General features: G+C 44.5%; 1 protein-coding gene across 1 annotated transcript in view; it reads left to right on the top strand.

Annotated features, from left to right (window-relative positions):
- The window catches only part of IL17RC (interleukin 17 receptor C), a 133,025-nt gene that overhangs the window by 57,291 nt on the left and 51,814 nt on the right, over positions 1–23,920 (top strand). The window contains exon 17 of the mRNA XM_033925993.1: positions 23,070–23,091. Coding sequence (XP_033781884.1) covers positions 23,070–23,091 — 22 coding nt within the window. The remainder of the gene's footprint in view (positions 1–23,069; positions 23,092–23,920) is intronic.

Genomic DNA, 23,920 nt, shown 5'->3' with positions numbered 1-23,920 from the left:
CGTTTTTTTGTAATTCTTTTGTAATCCGCCTTGAACCGCAAGGCAATGGCGGAATAGAAATCTCTAATATAATAATAATTCAGAGTTTATAGTCTCATCTTGCAGATCTAAGTGGATTACATATAAAAAGAAGCTGGACATGCCAGGAAATTACAGGCGATAAAAAAGCTAAAAACTACACATTAGACAACACAAATCCTGATCCCACAGGTGTCAGTTTTGGTATTGATATTGAACTGCAAGCTCCTTGCAATGGCTTCAGACATTCCCAATGAAGACAACAGAATTAGGCTGGAATGAGACATCTGTAAATGGATTTAAACTGATTTTTCTATTCTGGATTTCTCTCCTTTTGTATTCTTGCGTGTTTAATTCTATGCTCCCCCCCCCCAGATTCTATAAATGGCTTGCAAGCTTCCATGTGCAAAATTGTGCTCTGCTCTGAGACGTGAACGAGCCACTTAGCACCAATCCTTCAGCGCTAACAATTATTGACGCTAATTGGCAACAGTTTGGATTTGCGCATGCATCTCGCCGAGCGCTATTTTGTAAAGCTCTGTGCGCAAATCTTATAGCGCACAGTTCAGAAGGGGGTCTGGCCATGGGAGGAGCCTGGATAGGTTGGGGGCGTTCCCTAAAGACGCTTGTAATATTACTGAATACCGGGGATCGGTGCTTAACTTACAATCTGGGTTTCAGTCGATACAAATCCTCCCACCCATTGCTACTCTATCCATAGCGGCCAACTTGGAGCGCCATGTATAGAATACCACTCCACGCGGATTTTTCTCAGCGCTGTCTTGAATGCCATTTACTGAATCTAGTCCTTAGTGTGCAAAGGGGTTGCCCACAAGTTATAGAATAGGATCACACATGTAACTTAGTTATTAACCTCCCTTTGACAAAACTGTAGCACATTTTTTTTGCACCGGCCACGGCGGTAACAGCTCTGACGCGCATAGAATTCTGATGAGCATCGGAGCTGTTACTGCTGCGGTTGGCGCTAAAAACAGCGCAACGGTTTTGTAAAAGGGGGGGGAGGGGGCAAATTAGCCTCGTAGCTGGCATTAATCATTTAGGCCTGGGTTCTATAAACAGTATTTAGTGGCACCTAGGCGCTGTTTAGAGAATCAAGCCTAGCAGCGCCTAAGTGCTCTTAAGTGTTGCAAGGCATCCTAGACTTAGGCGCTGCTCCATTAGGCCAACTTTTCACTTGGTTAATTTGATGGCGCCTATGTTGGATGCCTAACGATGCCCATTTCAGCCCCAACAATTCTCCGCCACTAATCATGCCTATTTTTTGAGCTGAGCATCATTAGGCATTCTTAGGCATGGGACATCCTAAGAGTTCAGCCCCGAACTCATAAATTGTTTAATGTTAGGTGTTTTTTTTTTTGATTGGCTATAAATTGGTACGGTCAATTACCATGCCGATTAAGCCAATTAAAAAATAAAAACTTAGGCACGGATCCCGAACTTAGGCGGCCACAATTAGGGTGCCTAGTGGCTCTTAAATGTAGGCACCGTTATAAGATATGACTCTTATTGGGTATAATTGGTGTTAATTGGTAAATATAATTAGCAGTTACTGTGTGTAACCGCCCTTAGGGCCAGATTCACTAACCTGCCCGATCGAAGCCCCAATATGCAGATGTGGGGCGATCGGAGGAATGCCCCCATCTGCCTGCATGGATTGCTGTTGTGTGATCCTTGCGCATGCGCACACCATCTGTAGATGATCTGAGCATGCCCGTCAGCTGGGGCTGGGTTTTTGTTTTGTGTTTTTTTTAACTTTCATTTTTTTAAATTGTTTTTTAGTGCGTGGTTTTAACCCGCTGTAAACCTGCAGGTTAAAACCACGGGCTTGAAGGCCGGGGAAGGGCAGGAGAGATTCGGGGCAGAGCAGGGTGGCATTCGGGAGTGGGGGAAGATTGAGCAGGGCGGCATTTGGGGGGGGGGGGGGGAAGCAGGCAGGACAGGTTGCAGGGCAGAGAGCAGGGCTTCCAGTCGGAAAGACGTTTTCAACTGGTCCCCAGCAGTCGCTTCTTCAGTTGATCGGCCGGCCTAGTCGGATCAGATTGATTGTGTTGTGAATCTCTGCCTTCCCTACTTTTGAATGTCCCTCCCCTCATTTGCATGCACAGATCGGAGGATGGTCGGCAGAGAGGTAAGTGAATCGGGCCGGAGGGGAATTAGGTCGCTAAGGGGTCGCAAACTGATCGGTACACGATCGGTTTGCTTTGTGAATCTAGCCCGTAGTTGGTATTCTACTAATTGTATGCACAAAACCCAAAATATGGAATTGCAAGGGGGTGTGGACCCGGGAGGGGGACATGGGCAGGTCAAGGGCATGTCTAGCATTGATACACATGGGTTACAAAATGCTAGTAATTGCGAGGGGGGGTGCTGAAAAGTTCTCAGCCCAACCAAAAAGAGGATGATGTGGATACGGTTCAACCAATGATCTGAAACAATGTCAAAACAGAGAATTTTCTTTCTGCAAATTGGCACGAAACGAAATAAGATAACGCTCTTTTCAGCTCCAGTGGCAAAATAACGCTCAGAATTTAGGAAGTTGGTTGGTTGGGCTGAGAATGTTTCAGCCCCCCTCCTATGTAATAAAAGTGAGCCAAGTATAGGGCAATCAAGCCATTGTGACATCACTGATGAAGATGACTTTTAGTGGTGGAATGAGGCATTATGACATCACAATCTCAGCTCTGGTTACCAGAGATTGAGTCTTCACAATACGAGGGGCTGCTGAAAGTTCTCAGCCCAGCCAAGAAGAGGATGATCTGAAACGATGTCAAAAACAGAGAATTTTGGTAGCTCCAGTGGCAAAATAACGCTCAGAATTGGTTGGTTGGACTGAGAACTTTCCAGCACCCCCTCGTATGCCCCTAACAACGGTTAGGCGAGAGCATTTTGGAGCAGCCTTCCAGCTGACGTTAGTGTTCGGGCCGGAGACATGCCAGCACAGTATTCTATTATGATCATTTTGTGCCTTCAGGAATTTGCAAACGCCACTGGGAATGGCACCAATGAAGTCGGTGTGAAAATGTTCATGCCATACGAGCCTGAAAGTACCTGTATAATATTTTTAAAACGGATGGTAAATCCTGGGCGATGCCAAGATAGATTTCTCCTGGTGTGCGATTTCATGTAGCATCGGAGGATGGATCACTGTCATGAGGAAGCCAACTGGACATTATGCTGGGGTTTTTTTTTTTCCTTTTTTAAAAAAAATTGTTAACCGCCTAGAAGTACGATAGGCGATATCAAATTTTTAATAAACTTGAAACTTGTCTGCGTAAGAGAGTGGGCTCACATGAAAGATGCCGCAGGCCACCATAAATATAGAGGCAGTGTATTAAGGGGATGTCGCACGTGACCAGGATGTTTCATGCTTGTGGGTCAGTGTATTGCAAACTGCGTGCCTCCTGAGATTTCTGGTGTGCCGTGACACACCGGCTGCCTGCCTACAGGACGTGCCTCTCGCAGCGAGAGGCGCGTCCTGTACAAAGTGAGCCGCCGTGTACGACTCTCCTCCTGGCCGGCGTCTCTCCTCCCTGCACCTCCTGGATCCTTGTCACAGCGGGGTTGCGGCAAGATGGGCCTCCGTACATGTGCGGATGCCGACACGATGATGTCGTGCAAGCGTGTGACGTCATCGCGTCGGCATCCGGGTTCCCACAGTTAAGATGGGTGGACCATTCCAAACTCCCCTCCCCTGTCCCCTTTGTCCTGAATCTCTCTCCCTCTCCAGCATTTGCTTTTCCCTCAGCATTTTTGCTGGTAGCAGCTGCAACACACACACAGGCTTCCCTCTTCCGCATCCCACCAGATAGGGTTACCATATGGCTCCAGGAAAAGGAGGACGGATTGAGACATCTAATAATGCAATTCACAAATACATCATAAACGTATGTATACATACACTAAGAAAATCTTAGCAAAAACATGTTGCTATCTATCCAACCATCCCTCCCGTTTGTCTGGTAGGTCATTCCTGCAATCGTGCGCACTGCTTAACAAAACCCTCTAAAGGACCCCATATATCCCTAAATGAGGCCATATGACCAGATCTTTCAGCTAAGTTGGCTTCGTAACGATAAGAGGCATACTGTTTCCCACCAAAAGTGAAAGTTCAAAAGAGTGAAGTCTTTCCAGTTTTTAACTATTAATTGTAATGCCACTCCAAGAACTTACTTTGTTTGCCGCCAATAAGATTGCTGAAGCAGTACATGTTCCACCTATCGCCATGCCATATGAGAAAGGTTTGCGAACTTCCAATATATATTGTATTTTATTCCAAAACTTCTTGCCAGACTGTTTGAACCAGTGGGCAATAAAACAAAAGATGGCCAAGTGTACCCATCTTCTTACAACTCCAACATGCATTAGATGGTAGCATCCAATTTTTTGTAATTTAACGGGCGTCCATAATGTTCTGTGAAGCGCAAAATAAAGAGATTGTCGCAATGATGTAGAAGCCGTGCATTGTATCCTTTGAGACCATATTTTCTTCCAATTCTCAAATGAAACGGAACATTGCAATTCTCTAGTCCAAAGAGATTGTCGTCCAGAAAGGGGTTTCTTAAGTAAAAATGAGAACAGAAGCTTATACCAGCTAGAACAGGGGTCTCAAATCGAGTCGGGTTTTCAGGATTTCCCCAATAAATATGCAAGAGATCTATGTGCATGCACTGCTTTCAATGCATATTCATTGGGAAATCCTGAAAACCCGACTGGATTGCAGCCCTCAAGGAGGGACTTTGAGATCCCTGAGCTAGAAGCTTCATGACCTTGAAACCCCACAGTAAAGCATATAACGAGCAAACTTGGTTGTCCCTTCAGAGTATTAAGCGATGAAAAACCGGCCTTAATAGCATGCTGGAGTTGTAGCCATGTAAAACATTGTGAGAATGGTAAAGCACATTTCTGTTGCAAAGTCTGAAAAATTAACAAACGTCCTTCACACATAGCATCTTGCAGGGTTCTAATACCTGCTTGCATCCAGGTTTCCCAAAGTATCGTGGATCCATCGATGGTAATAGCAGGGTTCAATTGCAAAAAGACCTGTTCCAGTATCTCAAAATATTTCTTGCGCTCTTCACCCTGGACGCACGACGTTATATACAGAGATACAACTTGATGTTTTTTGTGTGTTTACACTCGGGAAGCAAATCAGTCTGCGGGAACCTCCATTTATTTAAGAGATTCACCAGGGGTTGTCCACAATGCAGCGCACTGCCGGGTCTCTCCACAAACATCGTTTAGCGCCAAACCAAGTGTGTTTTTAAAAAAAATCAAATATGTGCATATATGTTAATTTAAATCCAGGTGTGAAAAGTGCAAATATAAAAAGAGATCAAAAATTCATATCGAACATATCAATCACTGAACCCATGTTTCATAGTGAACAAAAAAGAGAAGCACCCAACTCTGCATAATCAATCAATCAATTTGAAAGGGAACTTATCTCAAAAGTTTGCGAATTCCAATGTTTCATTCAGGGGTGCCTTGGCTGATTGCCCTACAAGGTACCCTGTTTCGTGGTCTTCTTTAGGGGCAAGCACAGGGGCACATCCCGCTGCATCTCATAGCAAAATTCTCTGTGTTAACGCGGTTCAGCCATAGAGATATTTGTGTAGATCCTATAGTTGGAGTAAGAAGCGAATCGTCCCAAAACAGCTTGCCATGTAAATTAAAAAATTTAATTGTCTTTCTATATATGGATTCGATATACCACCTTTCTGTGGGTATTGCCAAAGCAGCTGGCATGTATTATTTGCAGGTACTACTTTTGTCCATAGAGGACTGTCCGGGTGTCCAGAGGGATTTCTAAAACTTGGCAGTTTGTCCAGGTTTGGGGGGGGGTGCCTGGGGGAGTGGTGTCATGGGTTTGGGGGCCTGCTAGCAGGACAGGGTGGGCATCCCTCCTGCTGTGGACAGTGTTGGGTGGTGGTTTGTGGGTAGCAGCGGGAGGGATTGGGCATTCCTCCTGTCATGGATAGTGTCGGGGGGGGGGGAGTTTGGGGATGGTGACAAAGAATTGGGCATCCCTCCTGTTGTGGTCGCTCAGCTGGTTGTGGCAGGGAGATTTGCTTGCCGCGTTCAGCTTGGGGGCCGTGTCCTTTAGAAACGTAGGTCAGTATTTTAATGGCCTACATTTTAGGCATCCATCGTGGCCCGAGGGAGACGCCTAGGGCCGCTTAAGTTTGTCCAAGGCCAAACCGTGCCCACGCCCAGCTCTGGGTGAGCTTAAAGCATCCCTAGGCGCCTTCCTACATCTGTGACAGATGCCTATAGTGTAGGTGGTCTGCCTTTGGGGGGGGTTTTAATAGAAAATGTGCATCCCGATTGGCTGGTTAGACAGCAGTAGGACGCCCACCTCTGCCCGCAATTGAGACGGTTTATAGAATTTCTCTGGGCTCTCTTTCTTATGTACTCTAGTCTTAATTAGTTAGATTGTGAGCCTTCGGGACAGTAAGGGAATTTCTAAGTACCTTTTCTTTATTTATCCTATTTTTATTGTTTCCTCAATGTATATTTCTATGTAAACCGCTTCGAACCTAACGGATTTAGCGGTATATAAGAAATAAAATTATTATTATTATTAATTACATGTGAGCTGAGTCGAGCTCCGTTGGGAGATGACCCGGTATATAAATTGAAGACTAGACTAGATTAGATTGGAAAGTTAGACACCTAGATCAGCGTGCTTAGCCAATCTGGGAGCATAACTTAATAAAATTATCTGATAGCCACCTAACTCAGTACATGCCTACCACTTCGAGTTAGGCATATACCCGTAGTTGTCTACCAGACACCAGCTTCACCTGCCCAACACTATCTTGGGACTCCACCCTCCTGACAGCCAAGTACGCAGCCTTGGTGTAATACTGGATGGCCACCTGACCCTCTCAGCCCATGCCTCGCAGGTGGTTTTCCACCTCTTTTTACTATCTGTGCCAACTAAGAAGGATCAAACCGTACATCTCTAAACCAGACCTTGTCCAACTCCTCTATGCCTATGTAATCTCTAGGATAGACTACTGTAACTCCATATATAATGAAATTACCACCAGAGAAATTAAATGCCTCCAACGAGTCCAAAACTCTGCAATCTACCTCCTATACAACCTCAACTCCCCAGCTATCCACGCAGAACACTGGCTACCTGTCAACAAATGCTTCATATTCAAGGCCTTTGTAAAGGCGTACAAAAGATTCCACTTCATCACCCCCGCCTACATCACATCGAAGCTGCATCAGTACACCCCCACACGCCCCCTGCACTCCGAAGCTGAGAGACTATGTATCCCCCCAAGAAAATCTCGCCAAATGGAAACCGCACATAAGCGCTCGTACTGCCATTTTATCCCTCATCTATGGAACTAACTGCTTGCACAAATAAGATCTCAGGACTTGTTGATGGCCTTTTGAAAAGCAGTGAAGACCTTCCTCTTCAGCTGATCGGACACCAGCCAATGGACTCCTCCAGTCTCCTTTTTCCTGTGAACTCCTGTTCTGCAACCAGTCTTTCTCAATTGCTGTGACTTCTTTTGCAGATCTACTGCGAATGCCTTCTACCTAACTTATCCTTGCTACCGTGAATGTGTCGTCTTGTAATTCGTTGCGAGTGTCCTTTTGTAACCCGTTCTGAGCTCCTGGGAGAACGGGATAGAAATCGAAGTATATAAATAAAGTGCCTACCAGAAAGTAGATGTAGTTAGAGGGTGGATTTTGGGCGTGGTTTAATATAGGCGCACTCATTGAGCCCAAGAAAACCTTGGCCTAAATGGCAGAGTAGCTCAGCTTTCAATGCTTACTAGCGCCTAAAACCATTTAGACACCGCTAGGCGTGATTCTATAGATGGCGCCTAGTGGATAATTGACAATCACGCTCAGTGGTGCCTACGAGTTAAGTCTTAGTGCTTATTTTTCTTGGCACCCGCACAGAATTTAGTTCCATTTTTTTCCTTCACTAAAAGGTGTCTTCGAGTGGCCAAACTACAGGGTTCCAGGAAGAGAACTGGCATACGGCTTCTCCTGACCCACGATTGTAGCTGAGGAGGATGATACAAAACAGGGAAATGGAAGCTTCAGACCCCAGGTTCTTTTTCTGATTTAGCCGGTGATCCACAGGAGCAGGAATAAAATTCTGGATCAAAAAAATAAATCCTTTGTTTTGTTCGCTAAGCACCTTCTCTCAACTTCCACCTTGAATACCATTAAAAATAGCATTTGGAAAATCGGTCTCACCCAGCAAGAATGAGGAACACACATTTATTGTTTACAAAACTAGTCATCCGTGATCCGTGCAGGTTTGCCTCCTATCAAGCATTTTGGTTAGAGAAAATCCCAGGCAGGCGAGAGCCACCCTGAAACCCAGAGGAATGTGCAACAGTTTCTGTTACTACCTGACCAGCTTCACAGCTCAAAGGGAAGTAAACAAATGCCTTTATGGGGTTTTCTGTTCATCCGCTGGAACCTGATGGCACCAGATGGGAGTTCCTCCTGGGCTTCAGTTCCTCTCCAACTGACCTAAGTGAGACTGGCAAAATCAGTTTTCCTGACAGAATAATGATCATTTTCTCTTGAAGACGCCAAACCATCTCTTCATATAGCAACAAGGGTATTATTGAAAAAGCTGTACTCTCGACATGTTTCTCAAGTGGAAAAGGAACATAAGAACGGGCGTATTGGGACAGAACGAAGGTACATCAAGCCCGGTATCTTGTTTCTAACAGTGGCCAACCCAGGTCACAAGAACTTGGCAATAGCCTAAAGAATAATACAAATACTCATTTATAAGACAGCAGGATGATCTCATTCAAAAGCAACAGCATAAAATGTGAATAGTTAATTGCTCAGCCAGACGAGAAAACCACTGCAGCATATCGGAGAAGCCTTAGACGTTCAGCCTAAAAGTTCTCCTTCCCCCCTTCCTCAGACCAGAGCTTCCCCTTTCCCCTCGCATACATTGCTACCGCTACTATGAATTATTTCTATAGCATTAAAATTTGAAGATCTTTCGGAGCCCCTTCGGGTTCTCAGAATTTCCCTCGTACCCCTCCCAAATCTCTAAATCTCTTACACCAAAGTCCACAGGACTCCAAAATTAGTCGCCACCAATTCCGGGAGCCCTCCTTATCAGCACAGTCTGAAACCCATCAGGGTCCCCCTATCCCCCTACCGCAAGCTTATTTCAAGGCTCTTGTCTTCCCAAATCCTGCAGGTTCCCCCTACACTCCCTCCTCTTTCCCCGGCAGAACATACATGATCGGAGCCGCTGTTGCACTCTGGGCTCTGGTAACGCACACAACTGGAAGTGTAGCCCGACAAAGCTCCACGCTCTTTCTAATTGAGGGGCTGATACAGAAAGCTGTGTGTCGCAGCCTGGTGCCCATGGTTTCTAATGCAGACGGCAGTACACTAATCACTTGAAAATTTGAAGCACGCAGAGCTTGTGCACTAATCGGGTTAAATCTACTGAACGCACGCTCGCGAGTTTCTGCGTTGAGGGTAGCTGCTACTGTGTGTCAGCCTACATCTGCCAGAATGTTATTACCACTACTATGAATTTATTTCTATAGCACTACCAGTAGAGAATGACACGGGGGGGGGGGACACGGGGGGGGGGGGGAATCTGTCCCTGTCACTGCCCCGTCCCCGGACCACCGTCCCCTTCACCGCCCCGTCCCCGCAGCATCCAACAAGCCCTCAGTACTGCAATATTTTGCATATTCCTTCCTTATAAATCAACGTTCTGGCTGCTGAACCTAGAGAAAGAGATGTTCAGCTGGCAGGGCTTTCTTTATAAATTTTTATCAACAACTAATATACTACTTTGTCCTAAAGCAAAATAAAGAAAAATAGAATTTTTTTTTTTCTACCTTTTGTCTGGTTTCTGCTTTCCTCATCTTCTCATTCAATTCCTTCCATCCCTGTATCTTTTCTCTCTGCATCTTCCATTTGCTCTGTTACTGTGCCTCTCTTTCCCCCCCCAATTGGTCTGGCACCCATCTTCTTCCCTCCGCTACCCCCATAGTCTGGCATCTGTCTTCCCTGCCAGCATCTTCTCCTCACTCTCTCTTCCCCATGTCCCTTCAGCGTCTACTCCTCTTCACTCTCTCTTCCCCCCGTCCCTGCAGCGCCTGTTCCTCTCCACCCCACCTTTCCTCCCTTTCTCCCTCCCTTTCCCTTACCTTCGTGGCACTTTCACACACCCCCCCCCCCCCCCGGACAACAGGCCCCGGTCCGACAGGCAGAAGGAGTGTTTCTTGCTTGCAGAGCACAACTGTGTCGACAAACCTCCCTGCCCCTTACCTTCGGCCGTCGATTTCTAAATTGGTTTCCTACAGAACAGCCAGAGCGTTGAAGTTGCATATGGCTGCCGGAAAGGTCGTTTCTGATGCAACGCGTTCCCTCCCTTAACTGCGAGGACAGGGCCATTCACCAGCCATGGTGAACACAGTTTTTTCCCCACCGTTTTGGCGGGTTACCCGCGGCTAGCCACGGGTAACAGCCACCGTGTCATTTTCAAGTTTCAAGTTTTATTTCACATTTGATGAATCGCCTATTTCAGAGTTCTAGGCGATGTACATAATATAATAAAGAAACTTTAACCTAATTACAATAAAATCAAATTGTGACTCACATGAGAGATAGGAAAGGAGGGTAAAGTTACAATAGGGAAAAGGAAAAAAAACAAAAAAACAGGGAAGAACGGAAGGTAGGGTAAAAATTTATTCAAAGTACTTCTTGCATATTTGTTTGAGCCAAATCAACAATTTAGAGGATTAAAAATTAGTTAATGGCGTCCATAAGTTAAATTATAGATCGAAGGCGTCCTTAAATAAATGGGATTTTAAAAGCTTTTTGAATATTAGGATATCACTTTCTATTCTAATATAGTGGGGAAGGGAATTCCACCATTGTGGACCTGCAACAGTAAACATATCAGCTCTTCTCGTTCCAATGATTTTTAAAGAAGGCACAGTTAGTAAATTTTGGTTGGATGAGCGCAAAGATCTTTGGGGTTTGTATGGGATAAGTGATTTCAAAATAAATTGTGGTTCACTGAATGTGAGGAACTTAAAGATTAGGAACATCAGTTTGTAGAGGATCCTATGGTTAATTGGTAACCAATGCGCGTCTATTAACAATGGGGAGACGTGATCAAATTTTTTTGCGTTATAGATTAGTTTTATGGCCGTGTTCTGAATGATTTGGAGTCTTCTTTTTTCTTTTTGGCTGATATTTAAAAATAGGGCATTACAGTAGTCGATTTTGGCTATGATGAATGAATGGATTAAAATCTTTAAAGAAGAAGGATTGAGAAATTTTCTAGCTATCAGACATACTTGGCGTTGTACAGAGTCAGAAAGAAGACAGTCCCTGCTCAAAAGAGCTTATAATCTAAACTGACAAGACAGAGAAGGTTAATCTGCTGGCTGGGTTAGAGGGGAGTACAGGACAATCATGGCATTGTGTCATCACTGATGAGGTTGGCTCTTATTGGTGGAATGAGCCACTATGACATCGCAGTCTCGACTCTGCTTCCCAAAGACTGAAACTCTTCACACCACTACTATGAATTATTTCTATAGCGCTACCAGACGTACGCAGTGCTGTACAGAGTCGCAAAGACGAGGGCAGTTCCTGATCGAAAGACTTTACAATCTAAACTGACAAGACAGACAGACATCATGGATGCAGTTAAAGGGGAACGGTTAATCTGCTGGTTGGGTTGGAGGGCAGAAGAGTAGGGTTAAGGATTGAAAGCTATATCAAAAAGGTGGGTTTCAGTCTGCTTTTAAACAAGGGACAAGGGAAGGGAAGGGGCTTGGCCGGCAAACTCAGATCATTTATTCCAGTCATAGGCGGCAGCTAGATGAAAAGAATGAAGTCTGGCACCCCCAAATCTCCCCCCCCCCCGCACCTCAAAACCATTTGACAGCAGGAGGGATGCCAGGCTCCCCCCTCCCCCCCCCCAATCTACCACTGCATAATATTATTCTGCATATAAATAACGGCTTTGCATAAATTTCTTACACATAAAAGGCCCGATTCTAAAAATGGCACTTAGGCACCTAGGAATGCGGCGCTTAGCGCAGATCAATCGTAAGTTAGGCACCATTTATAGAATTGCATTTAGCGGCTCTTAAAGTGAACACGAGTACCAGTAGGAGAAAGTGACTGACACGTGCACAGAATAGGTATGTTGCAGGGACGCATGAGCGTCGGTCCTAGGCGTGCCTTGTGTTGCGCCTCAATGGCACATGGTCATAAGAGAACGAGCAAAAGTGAAAATGCAAGACATATATGCTTTTTTTCTATAGTGCCTCAGAGGGACATATGCAATCGGCAGCCCTAGATGCACGTGAGATGTGCCACTAGCACACAGGTATGAGACGTACTCTTTATATATGTGCATATTATATGGTCCCCAATCCGATAAAAAGTATTTTTATGAACTTCCACATGCAATCAATGGCCCAGACCTTCCGGTATACGCTTCTAAAGCGTGCGTTTCAGCGCTGACCTCTCGCTAATTTTACATCGCTAAAGTCCCGACACTTTGTGCGTCTTCTGGGCATCGGTCGGAGTGCTCGTTCTAATATTGATGAGCTCGTTGTAATCCACTTACATACAATTATCAGAGGCTGATACAAACCAAGGAAAAGACCGCGATTAGCCATTTTGGGCATCGATAGCTAAATTTGGTTTAGCATCGATCGTTAAAGGCACGGTGCGTTTTGCGCATTTGGGCCACAGTCTTTGTCTCCACCACCTGTACCAGGAGGCTATTGCTTGTGGTTATTTAGATGATTGAAGAGGAAGAAAAGAAGCTGAATCCTCTCTTTCCTTCTTTTTCTTTCAGCTGCTAGGTTTTTATTTCAGAAGAGTCTGCAGTGTATCGCAAATTGTGTGCCGTGAAATGCCAGCGAAGAGGGGTGCCAGCGCCGACTGATTGCTTACAGGACGTCCTTTAGCACCTCTGCTCCTTCTCCTCACCTCTCCCCCCACACCCCCCACTGGCAGTAATAGGAGGCTCAGGACTATGGCTGAAGGACATCCATGCATTTCAGCCGCAGCCAAGATTAGTGTGCCAGCAGCTTAAAAAGTTTGACACACTGGTCTAGGGATACAGTCTACGACTCTGGCTATCTGGAAGAGGTAGTGGAGATAAAGACTGAGTTCAAGAACATGTGGGATAGGCAGGTGGGATCTCAGAGAGAGGAAGAGATAATGGTTACTGCAGATGGGCAGACTGGATGGGCCCTTTAGCCTTTATCTGCCATCATGTTTCTATGGTTCCAATCCAAGGTCCCAATTTCCTCTGTGGAGCTGGATTTATCAATGTACTAAGAGCTGAGCTATGCGTCTGCTTCATGCTTTGCTGAAATCTCTCCCTCTCCTCTCACCCCATCCAGTGTGTGTGTAAAACATTTCCCGCAAACCTGACGTTGACGCCCCTTGCACAACAAAGGTGCTGATTCAAGCCTTGGGCATTAGGACCCAGGCAAAGGCTTTGACTAATCTTTCACTCTTCAGAAAGTCTGTGGGAGGGACGGAACCTAGGGCTAAGGTCCAGCAAAGCTGTAAGTTTGTCCAAGAAACGTCCAGTGTCTGCTGAGTCACTGGCAGGAGCCCCAGGAACTTGGGACGACATGGCTTTTAATACGGATCAGGAGGAAGGATTGTACACTTTTTGGATGAATGGGAGCTCTGCTCTTGGAAGTCCTGTGAAGAAATGGAAGATGTCCGGATAAGGCTCTCCAGGCAGCTATTGTGAAGCCCAGGGGACCATCATCCGACCAACACCTCCCTTTCTCGTTCTTGTATTACATCTAAGCTCTGCTGACTGAAAAACTTGAAGTCACTCCAACTCTTTTTGGGTGTAAGAGGAAGAAGTTGTCTCAAGGTGGGACCAGAAAATGCCGACTGCTGGCTGAAAGCATAGAAACCTGGCAAGTGAAAGCACAACAAGGAAAGAGGATTCAGCTTCTTTTCTTCCTCTTCAATCAGCTGGAATAACCACAAGCCAAGGGGGGGGGGGGAGGGGGGGCTGTTGCCAGCCCCTCTTGGGCACTTGCCATGCAGACTTTGGGAGGGTTCACACTTCTGCTCACTTTGTTTATCGCCTCTGAATTTTGCACTTTAGAAAAAGTTGGAGAATTTGGGTATGAAATCAGCTGCTCAGCGGTGAGTGTTAACATTTCCTTAATCTATTTAGGGTTGTGGTTTTTTTTATTTGTTTGTTGTTTTTTTTTTTTACTCAAGTGCAATATTTACCTCACAGGGTAGTAGCTCAGGAATACTTTTTCATGTAAAGGGCTGCAGTGTGAAAAGGAGAAAGCTCCGAGGGGCACCAAAAGTTTTCAACTTTGTTCAGACTTGAGTATTAAATATTAAACATTAATACTAATATTGATTCTATAACACCTCAAGGATTGATATTTTGGAATGTCAACAGTCGTAAACTCCATAACACTTGAGAGATTGTTTGCAGTTACTTTATCAGGTGGGTAAGGTTGAAATCGATGCATTTACAGGTTTTAAAGAGCATTTGAGGGCCACAGTGAAGGTTTCAGGGGCCACACGGACTCCGGGGCTGCGTGTTGGAGACCATTGACTTATGGTATCTGCCACAGTGTGGAACACGGAACTAGAGAATGACGTGGGAACATATTTTTTCCCATCTTGTCCCCATGAGTTTTTTTGTTGCTGTCCTTGTCCCCATTCCTGTAAGCTCTGCCTTAACTGCGCATGCCTCGAACACTTATCATTTTAAAGTTTTTGAGGCTTGTGCAGATGAGGACAGAGCTTGCAGGAATAAGAACACAAGAATAGGTTTACTGGGTCAGACCATTGGTCCATCAAGCCTAGTAGCCCATTCTCACGGTGGCCAATCCAGGTCACTAGTACCTGGCTAAAACCCAAAGAGTAGCAACATTCTAGAACCTCAGAGGAGCAACATTCTAGAGCCCCAAAGAGTAGTAGGGTTCCGGAACCCAAAAGAGCAACAACATTCCATGCTACCGATCCAGGACAAGCAGTGGCTTCCCCCATGTCTTTCCCAATAACAGACTATGGACTTTTCCTCCAGGAACTTGTCCAAACCTTTCTTTAAACCAGCTACACTATCCGCTCTTACCACAACCTCTGGCAATGCGTTCCAGAGCTTAACTATTCTCTGAGTGAAAAAATATTTCCTTTTATTGGTTTTAAAAGTATTTCCCTGTAACTTCATCGAGTGTCCCCTAGTCTTTGTCATTTTTGACGGAGTGAAAAATCGATCCACTTGTACCCGTTCTATTCCACTCAGGATTTTGTAGACTTCAATCCTGTCTCCCCTCAGCCTTTCCTCGTTTGAGAGGAGTCGGGGGCAGGAAAAGAACTCGCAGGGACGGGGAAAATTTTATCCCCGTGTCATTCTCTACACAGAACTGGTTCGGTAAAAAGTAAATACATGAAACACTGGCATGGCACCCCCCCCTCCCATCTGCCCCAAGTACAATCCTCCCACCCAATTTCCCCAAGACACAATCGCAATCTGATTCCCTTCCCCAATTTACAAAACCCTGTCCCCCACTCCAAGCACAAGCACTTCTCCCCCCCACACACACACTTTTCCCCCTAGGGCTTACATGGGAATATCCTTGGTAGTCTAGTGGCTCAGGACAGGAACACTCTCAAAATAGTGCCAAGGACCCCTAATGGTAGTCTTGAGGTACACCAGGATCCATTCCCTCTCCCCCTGACTAGCTGCTTAATGCAGTTTGACACAAGGTCCCCTTAATCAGATTTATTTCCACTTTAAATATCTACTAAAGATGAAAGGCACTCTCGCTACATGCTTTGAAAAACTCTGCATCCTTACTCGAGGAGCAGTAATGGTTAACCTGAACCTGCCAATTTCCCTATCTGGTATCAAACAGAACAGGAGACCTGCCTGTTTTATCTACACCTCGGGGCAAGATTAGAACACATGGCAAACATATTTTATTAATTTTACCAGGCAACCAGTATGGAAGAACAGATTTGCGATACGGTTCTGTGGATCTTCCCCGTCCTCTCCTAAACCTTAGGATAAAGCAACAATCACATCTCACCTAGTTTCCATATGTAGTTCACAATACCATGTATTCTGGATTGACGACAATCTGTAATAATAAGTTTATAACATTTTCCCCTAGGGAAAAAAAAATTGTGTAATATTGATCCAAGAGAGAAATGAAAAAGAAAGGCAACCCTACATAGAAGATCCTCTCCACTAAGGTACAACTCGGACCAGCTTATTACAGCAAAATGAGACATAGGTGTTTAGGATTTCAGGAGGAGATGTTTGCCTATCTTATGATTTACCACAATAAAAGGATGTACACTTCCCCCTCCCTATTTGTGGTTTTGACGTTTGTGGGTTTGATTATTTGCGGGGGCGGGGGGGGGGGTGTTCCCCAGGCCCCCCCCTGAGAATTGCTTGTTGGCAGCCCGCATTAAAAAAAACAGCCCCGGGGTGAGGAGGGAGGTGATTGGAGAAGCAGGGGGTGGGGGCGGCGATCGGAGACGGAGGGGGGCAATCGGAGGCAGAGGAGGCGAACAGCCGCCCCAGGAGCAAGGGCCTTACCTGGTGGTCTAGCGGTGATGCGGGGTAGGGAGTGATCTTCTACACCCCTGCCCCTTGCAGAGCCGTGCTGTGAGTCCCTGTTGTAGTCTCGTGAGACCAGGGGAACTCGCAGCGTGGCTCTGCGTGTGGCGGGCGTGTAGGAAGATCGCTCCTGCCCCGCGTCGCTGCTAGACCACCAGGTAAGGTCCAGGGGTGGGTGGGTCAGAGCCAGCCCAAAAGTTGTACACGAATTTTCCCTATTTGCGGGCCGGCTCTGCCCCTAACCCCCGCGAATAGGGAGGGAGAAGTGTATTCATCTCACTTGTAAAGCTTCCTCGCTCAATAATTTAATGAAACGCTCTAAGCAAAGGTGAGCAAAGTAAGTCCAGAACTATTTTAGAGAACTCTGCAATAAACCCCCTTCCTGCTTACTATGCCACTGTCCCAGAACACCCATGATAGAATACTTCTCCGTACCGATTTTATGGCACCAAATTTTAAGCGACATGTTAACTCAGTCCCAAATGCCTAATTTATGCATTGTGCTGCCAAATATCACCAGTTTTTTTGAATTGTAACATTTTGTGGTATAATAGCTTTATTTATATGTATAATATTAATAATAATAATCAGTTTGTATACCACAAGGCCATAAAGTTCTATGCGGTTTACAATAGTTAAAAAAACAATAAAAGAACTAAAAAAGCTAAAAAGCCAATAACACTGCACAACAATTTTTTGGTTAAGTCTTGATTCCTGAAAAGTTTTTGGTGATTATGACAGGTACCAACTTGGTATGCTCAAATATGGTTTTGGTTTTACTGCATCACGTAAGAACTATGAGAAATAGACATTTTTATGTTTACTGACAATAAAATATATAGTCAAGTTTACGTTTCGCACAAGCGACTAAATGAAACAGAATTAAAAGTGTTTTGCTCCCGAGTTTCTTTTATATTCAGTGTCTGGTGCATCACGTTGTAGCATCCAACAATAGTCGGCAAGCATTGACGGATTCCAATTGCCCTGGTATCGTTTCTCCATCGTAGCTATGTCTTGATGAAACCTTTCACCGTGCTCGTCACTCACAGCACCGAGATTTGCGGGGAAGAAGTCCAAGTGTGAATGGAGGAAATGAATCTTGAGTGACATATTGCACTTCATTCTCTTGTATGCTTTGAGAAGTTTGTCTACCAGCTGAATGTAGTTTGGGGCTCTGTAATTGCCCAGAAAATTGTCAACAACGTCTTTCAAGGCTTTCCAGCCAATTTTTTCCGGCCCAACTAACAGATCTTCAAATCGCTTGTCACTCATAACATGTCTGATCTGGGGGCCAACAAAAATACCCTCTTTGATCTTGGCATCAGTTATTCTTGGGAACATCTGTCTTAAATAACGAAAACCTTCCCCTTCCTTGTTCATTGCTTTCACAAAATTCTTCATGAGTCCCAGTTTAATGTGAAGAGGAGGCAAAAATATCTTTGTCGGGTCAACAAGCGATTCATGTGCTACATTTTTCTGTCCTGGAACTAACTTTTTACGGAGTGGCCAGTTCTTTCTAGAATAGTGCGACTCTCTGTCTCGGCTGTCCCATTCGCAGATGAAACAGCAGTACTTTGTATAGCCAAGCTGCAGTCCTAGTAACAGAGCAACGACTTTGAGGTCTCCACAGATATTCCAGTTATACCTGGTTGATAAGACACTTATGGGAGAAAAAATTGTTTGCATCCAAATATAAGAAAAAATCACGACAAAATTGAAGATTTCTCTGAAATGGTACGTGATGGGTAATTTTTGATGTAATATTCATGATCAGCACCCAAAATTCTATAAGAAACACCCAGCAGTGTTCAGGAAGCAAAAACTTTGTTGTGCAGTGTAATTAGAGACACTAAAATGATCAAAATAGGGCATAATAAAATTTTTACGAATTAGCTGCTTAACTACTTCGAAAACAGATATGTTTCTAGCTGTCTCCTAAGTGTCGGTAAGCAAAAGCCATCGTTCTAAATCCGTACCCCATAATGCTGCTCGAGATGAAAAAAGATTGTGGTGATGATTTTAAAGTTTATATCCTCTTAACAGGCGGGGAAAAACAAAACAGCTTTATTTATGTGATTGTAAAGGACTTCATGGTACACTAAGTTCATCAAATAAATAAACCCAAGTGCTTTTGCCACCCTTGCCTCAAGGCTGGACCTTTTTATACAGACACTTTGTTGGCATTCGATATGTTAAGAGGCCCAGTTATGTAAGTGCAAGTGCTGAAAACTGAGGTATGAGTGAGTTCTAGGTTCATCACCTGCTTTGAATACAAAGCCCTGGGGTGTTCCTAGTATTCCAGTTCTACCAGACAAATCTGAGATCAGAATCCGTAGTTAATGAACTCTTCCCAGGAATGTGCTACTTATTCACGCCCTGATTTTTATCTCAGACTAGCTTATGATGCCCCTTAACCCAGGCATTTCCTGCTAGGCAGGATTTGTTCACTGTCGGGTTTGGTGAAGGGAAGGAGCTGTGTCGGTGTCTCGCCAAACTTTCGTCAAGCTGCGGCACACTAAACGTGGTGGCCGCGTCTCGAGGCATCAGGAAGTGCACGGATTTCGATGTGATGACGACATGCGCATATTAATACAATTTGTGGAGGTGACTTTCCTGTAAGTTAACATACCATGCACTAGTCTTCTCTGCATTCTTCAGCACATAAAACTGGCGTTCGACTCTCGGTAACCCTACGGTTGCTTTCTGCATCATTCCCCCAGAGTTCTGAGAATATCTTGAAGGAAAAGTCCATAGGCTGTTATTGAGAAAGACATGGGGGGAAGCCACTGCTTGCCCTGGATCGGTAGCAAGGAATGTTGCTACTATTTGGGGTTCTGGAATCTTTTGTTACTCTTTGGGATTCTGGAGTGTTGCTACTCTTTGGGGTTCCGGAATCTTGCTATTGTTTGAAATTCTGCCTGAAATCTTGTTACTCTTTGGGATTCTGGAATGTTGCTACTCTTTGGGGTTCTGGAATCTTGTTACTCTTTGGGGTTCTGGAGTGTTGCTACTCTTTGGGGTTCCAGAATCTTGCTATTGTTTGAAATTCTGCCTGAAATCTTGTTACTCTTTGGGATTCTGGAATGTTGCTACTATTTGGGGTTCTGGAATCTTTCTATTCTTTCAGATTCTGCCTGGAACCTTGATATTCTTTGAGGTTCTAGAATCTTTTGTTACTCTTTGGGGTTTTAGAATCTTTTGTTACTGTTTGGGATTCTGGAATGTCGCTACTCTTTGGGTTTTAGCCAGGTGCTAGGGACCTGGATTGGCCACCGTGAGAATGGGTTTACTGGGCTTGATAGACCATTGGTCTGACCCAGTAAGGCTTTTCTTATGTTCTTATGATGAAATATGGGATCTGAATTGTACATGCATGGGGGGGGGGGGGGGGCAGTAGCCTTTTGTGACTTTTATGAGGTTTGATATTATTGTTATGTTTTATGATGCTTGTGACTATGTTTATACCTTGCTGTGACCCGCTTTGGGAAAGGCAGGATATAAATAAACTATAAACGCATTCCCTTTCCCTTTCCAATATGACTGCTTGCAAAAGCAAAACAACCCCAAGAACTTTCTGGGGTTTCTATCGTTTTTTTTTTTTTAAATGTGGTTATAAAGCTTTTCTGTCCCACTGCTGCTGCTGTGAAGCATAGCAGAGAAAAACATAGCCCAGTACTGTTGACAAAGTAGTTACTTCATTAGATAGTGCAACAGGCCCTCGGTCTTGTTTGCTTTTCATCAGAAAGTTAAACATGGAGAATGAAAACAAATTGGTAATACAATTGTTGGCTTTGCATTAACACCACTGAGCCATTCAGCGCAAATATCTGCTAAAATAACTCTTCAGAGTTAGTCCTAGTAACAAGACGGCAGATAAAGACCTGAACGGCCCATCCAGTCTGCCCAATGTTCACGCTCATTGTACATTCGTGGTTAAATCGTTTTTTTCTTAAATATTCCTGGGCAATAGACCATAGAAGTCTGCCCGGTACTGTGTTTAGGTTCCCACTCATAGGCAGTGGGGGGGGGGGACCCAAAAGCTCCGCCCCAGACTCCACCCAAGCTCCGCCCAGACCCCACCCCTGTAATAATAGTACTACACTTCTCCCTCTGTATTCACGGTTTCAGCAATCGCGGTTTCGATTATTCATGGTTTTTAGCTTGCTGGGAACCCTTTCCCCCCCCCCCCCCAAAAAAAAAATTACATCAGTTTGCATAGAGAAATCGTTGATTCCAAGCGTTTACAGAGAAAATCGCTGGTGCCCAGAACTTTCTTCACCATGTTTTTGCCTCTCCTTCAGGAACAGGCCAGGTCTCCCGCCATGTTATTTGCGGTTTCACTATATTCACGATGGTTTTTAATAGAAAACAGCAAATAACATATGAAAAAGTTATTCGCGGTTTTTCTGTATTCGCGGGTCTGTTAATCCCCTATCACAGTAAATACGGAGGGAGAAGTGTAATTGTAATGCCACTTTTTCCATTCATTTTTCATATATGCACACACAATACAATCATTAACAATACATAATGGTTAACCACAAAATTAAACTAGACTGTATTCTTCTCAGCATTCATTTCTATCAGAACACCTGGCCTTGGTCACACATGCAGAACACAGATAACCTCTATGCAAACACAGGACCCAAACGAAACCCTAAGATGTCAGACTCTACATGCATTATAACACCTGAGAAATAGAAAGAAATTCTTCCTGAACCTTGCAAAATATAGACAGCAGATATAAATTCCCAGAACTGACATATTTCATCCACTAAATTGAAAATAAAATCATATTCCCTACCTTTGTTTTCTGGGGTTGAGGCTGTAGCTTTAACCACTGCGTCACTCTAGAAATCAAAATGTAGTAAAAGTGAGCCAAGTATAGAACAATCAAACCATTGTGACGTCAATGATAAGGTTGGCTCTTATTGGTGGAATGAAGTATTATGACATCACAATACCAGCTCTAGTTATGAGAGGCTGTAATTTTTCACACTATTTATTCAATTTTCTATCCTGTTCTCCCCAGGGAATAAGTAGTAATAACTAGTTTGCAGATGATAGGAATTCATCCCATTCTGTCGGTCTTGTGGTAGCTTTTTAACGGATTCGTGGTAATGGATGACCTTCTGCCCTTCTGTCCTCCTTCAACCAGTTCATGCCATGAATAGAAATGCTCTTTATGATGTGTTTCTCAGCTTGTTGTGCTATGTGGATATTTTGGACTGGCCTCTGTAGGTCAGAAGTTGGCCGACTGCCTGTGTTTTAGTATGAGAAAATTGGGGGAGTTTATATTAAAACAAATCTTCCTTTAATAGATAGGTGACTGTGCTCAATGCTTCATCTTCTTCATTTAAAATGCTGTTAGACCATCTAAATAGCTTATTGAGTAAGGGTAGTAGTGCATTATACCACATTTTCAACAAAAAAATTAATCCAAGCCTCAAACACCCAGAACAAGACCATTTGGACGTGGGAGGGGCCAGTCCTGTAATGGACAGGCTACCCAGACATGGCAACAGAGCAGTGGGGCACCTCAGAAGGCACTGCTCTGAACCTTACATAAAGAGTGCCAGATAAATATCTCACCAGAACTCTCACATAGGTTATGGTGAGCCCCCCCAAAACCCACTATACCCACCTGTCTACAACCACAAAGCCCCTATGGCTGCAGGTGGCACCTATATGGCAGGAGAGAAGGGTTTGGGGGGGTTTTGGTGGGTGCACATGTTCCACCTTAAATGTAGTGGTTACAGTGGCTTATGGGCCTGGGTCCTCCTCTCCATGGTTCACTAGTCCACCCCCCTGTGTGCAGCTCTACTAGACCTTCCTATACCAGGTACTGATGTTCTGGAAACAGGTATGTACTTTTGTGTTCTGATCTTCTTGGGTGTAAGGGGGGTCCATGAGCACTGGGGGAGCGTGGGGGTGCCTTACCTTGAAGCATGCAGTGGTCATGTGGTCAGTTTGGGGCATCTTTGTGGCACTTAGACCCTTCTAAAACAGGTCTAGTTCCAAATGTAAAGGTTCCGTCCAGGATGTCTTGCAAAAATGTTTGATCATCGCTGCAAGACGTCCATGTCTAACCCACCCTTGAGACTGCCCAAAGCCAGGGCCATAACACGCCTCCGCCACGCCCATCTCGTGCTCTGAACGTACAGAGGCTGACGGTTTTGATGATCGGCACTTGAACGTCCTGGCGATTAGGGCGTCCAAGTACCAATTTAGACAGGTTTTTGGACGTCTGGATGTTTTGATTACGTCTCTCTCTGTGTCGCAGGCATGTTTGGTTTTCCTGAAGATGTTTTGCTAATAAACTTTCCTGCCCTTATCTACTATTATATGCTATGTTTTTACCATTGATTCTGGTTTTTTGTTTTTGTTTTTGTTTTGTCTCTTGCAGGGACTCTTGTGTACATTAGATGGTGAGTATTTTGAGCAATGTTTTACCTTTCCTACTAGCCGCACTGAGCTGTTTCTTGGGATTTTGTTCACGGTGCCATTAGAGAAATGTGAAATTAGCATAGGATGAAGAAATATTTATTAGGATTTTTTTTTATACCCCCTTTTTGAAGAATAAGTCAAACATAAGCAATGTACAATTACAGCAGTAAAAATATTCCAATTACAGTACATTCAAAGTATGGCTGCATTACAATGTCAACACAATAAAACATTTTAATAGACAGCACAGGGTGTAAGCAAAGATGGAGTATGAAAGCAAGGGGGACCAATTTAAAGAGGTTGCATAAGAGATAAGAATGGTACTTAAGAATTTAGCTCTGATGGATCCTAATGCTTTTCCCTCCATACGCTGAAACTAAAAGTGGCAAAATTTTTGCCCTGAGGTCCGTGCCACTTTTAGTCTCAGCGTAGAGAGGGAAAAGCATTAGGATCCGTTGGAGCTAAATTGTCACGGAGGTCTGTCGGAGCCATGGCCTATGCTGAAACTAAAAATAGTAAAACTTTGTTATTTCACAAGCTGCCAAAGTAGCCTGGAGGTTAGGGTAGCTGTTTTTGGGCCCTGCTGATCTGGGTTCAAGACCAGCTTGACCCAAACAAAAAACAAACAAACACATTTTCCTGCTGCAGCTCTGAGGTAAAACGCAGATCTCCCTTAGCTGAAGTGTTTCCTCAAATTAATTTAATAAGACTGTCGGCACAGATCCGTGGGGTCAGAAACGGCAACATTTACCGTAGTGGAATGAGGGGCTAAAACCTGCGGACCTGCAGACATGAAATCTGAAACCTCAG

This window comes from Geotrypetes seraphini, chromosome 17 (genome assembly GCF_902459505.1).
Source record: "Geotrypetes seraphini chromosome 17, aGeoSer1.1, whole genome shotgun sequence".
NCBI classification, from domain to species: domain Eukaryota; kingdom Metazoa; phylum Chordata; class Amphibia; order Gymnophiona; family Dermophiidae; genus Geotrypetes; species Geotrypetes seraphini.
Note: the sequence above shows the minus strand (reverse complement) of the source record. Positions and strands in the feature narration are given on the sequence as shown.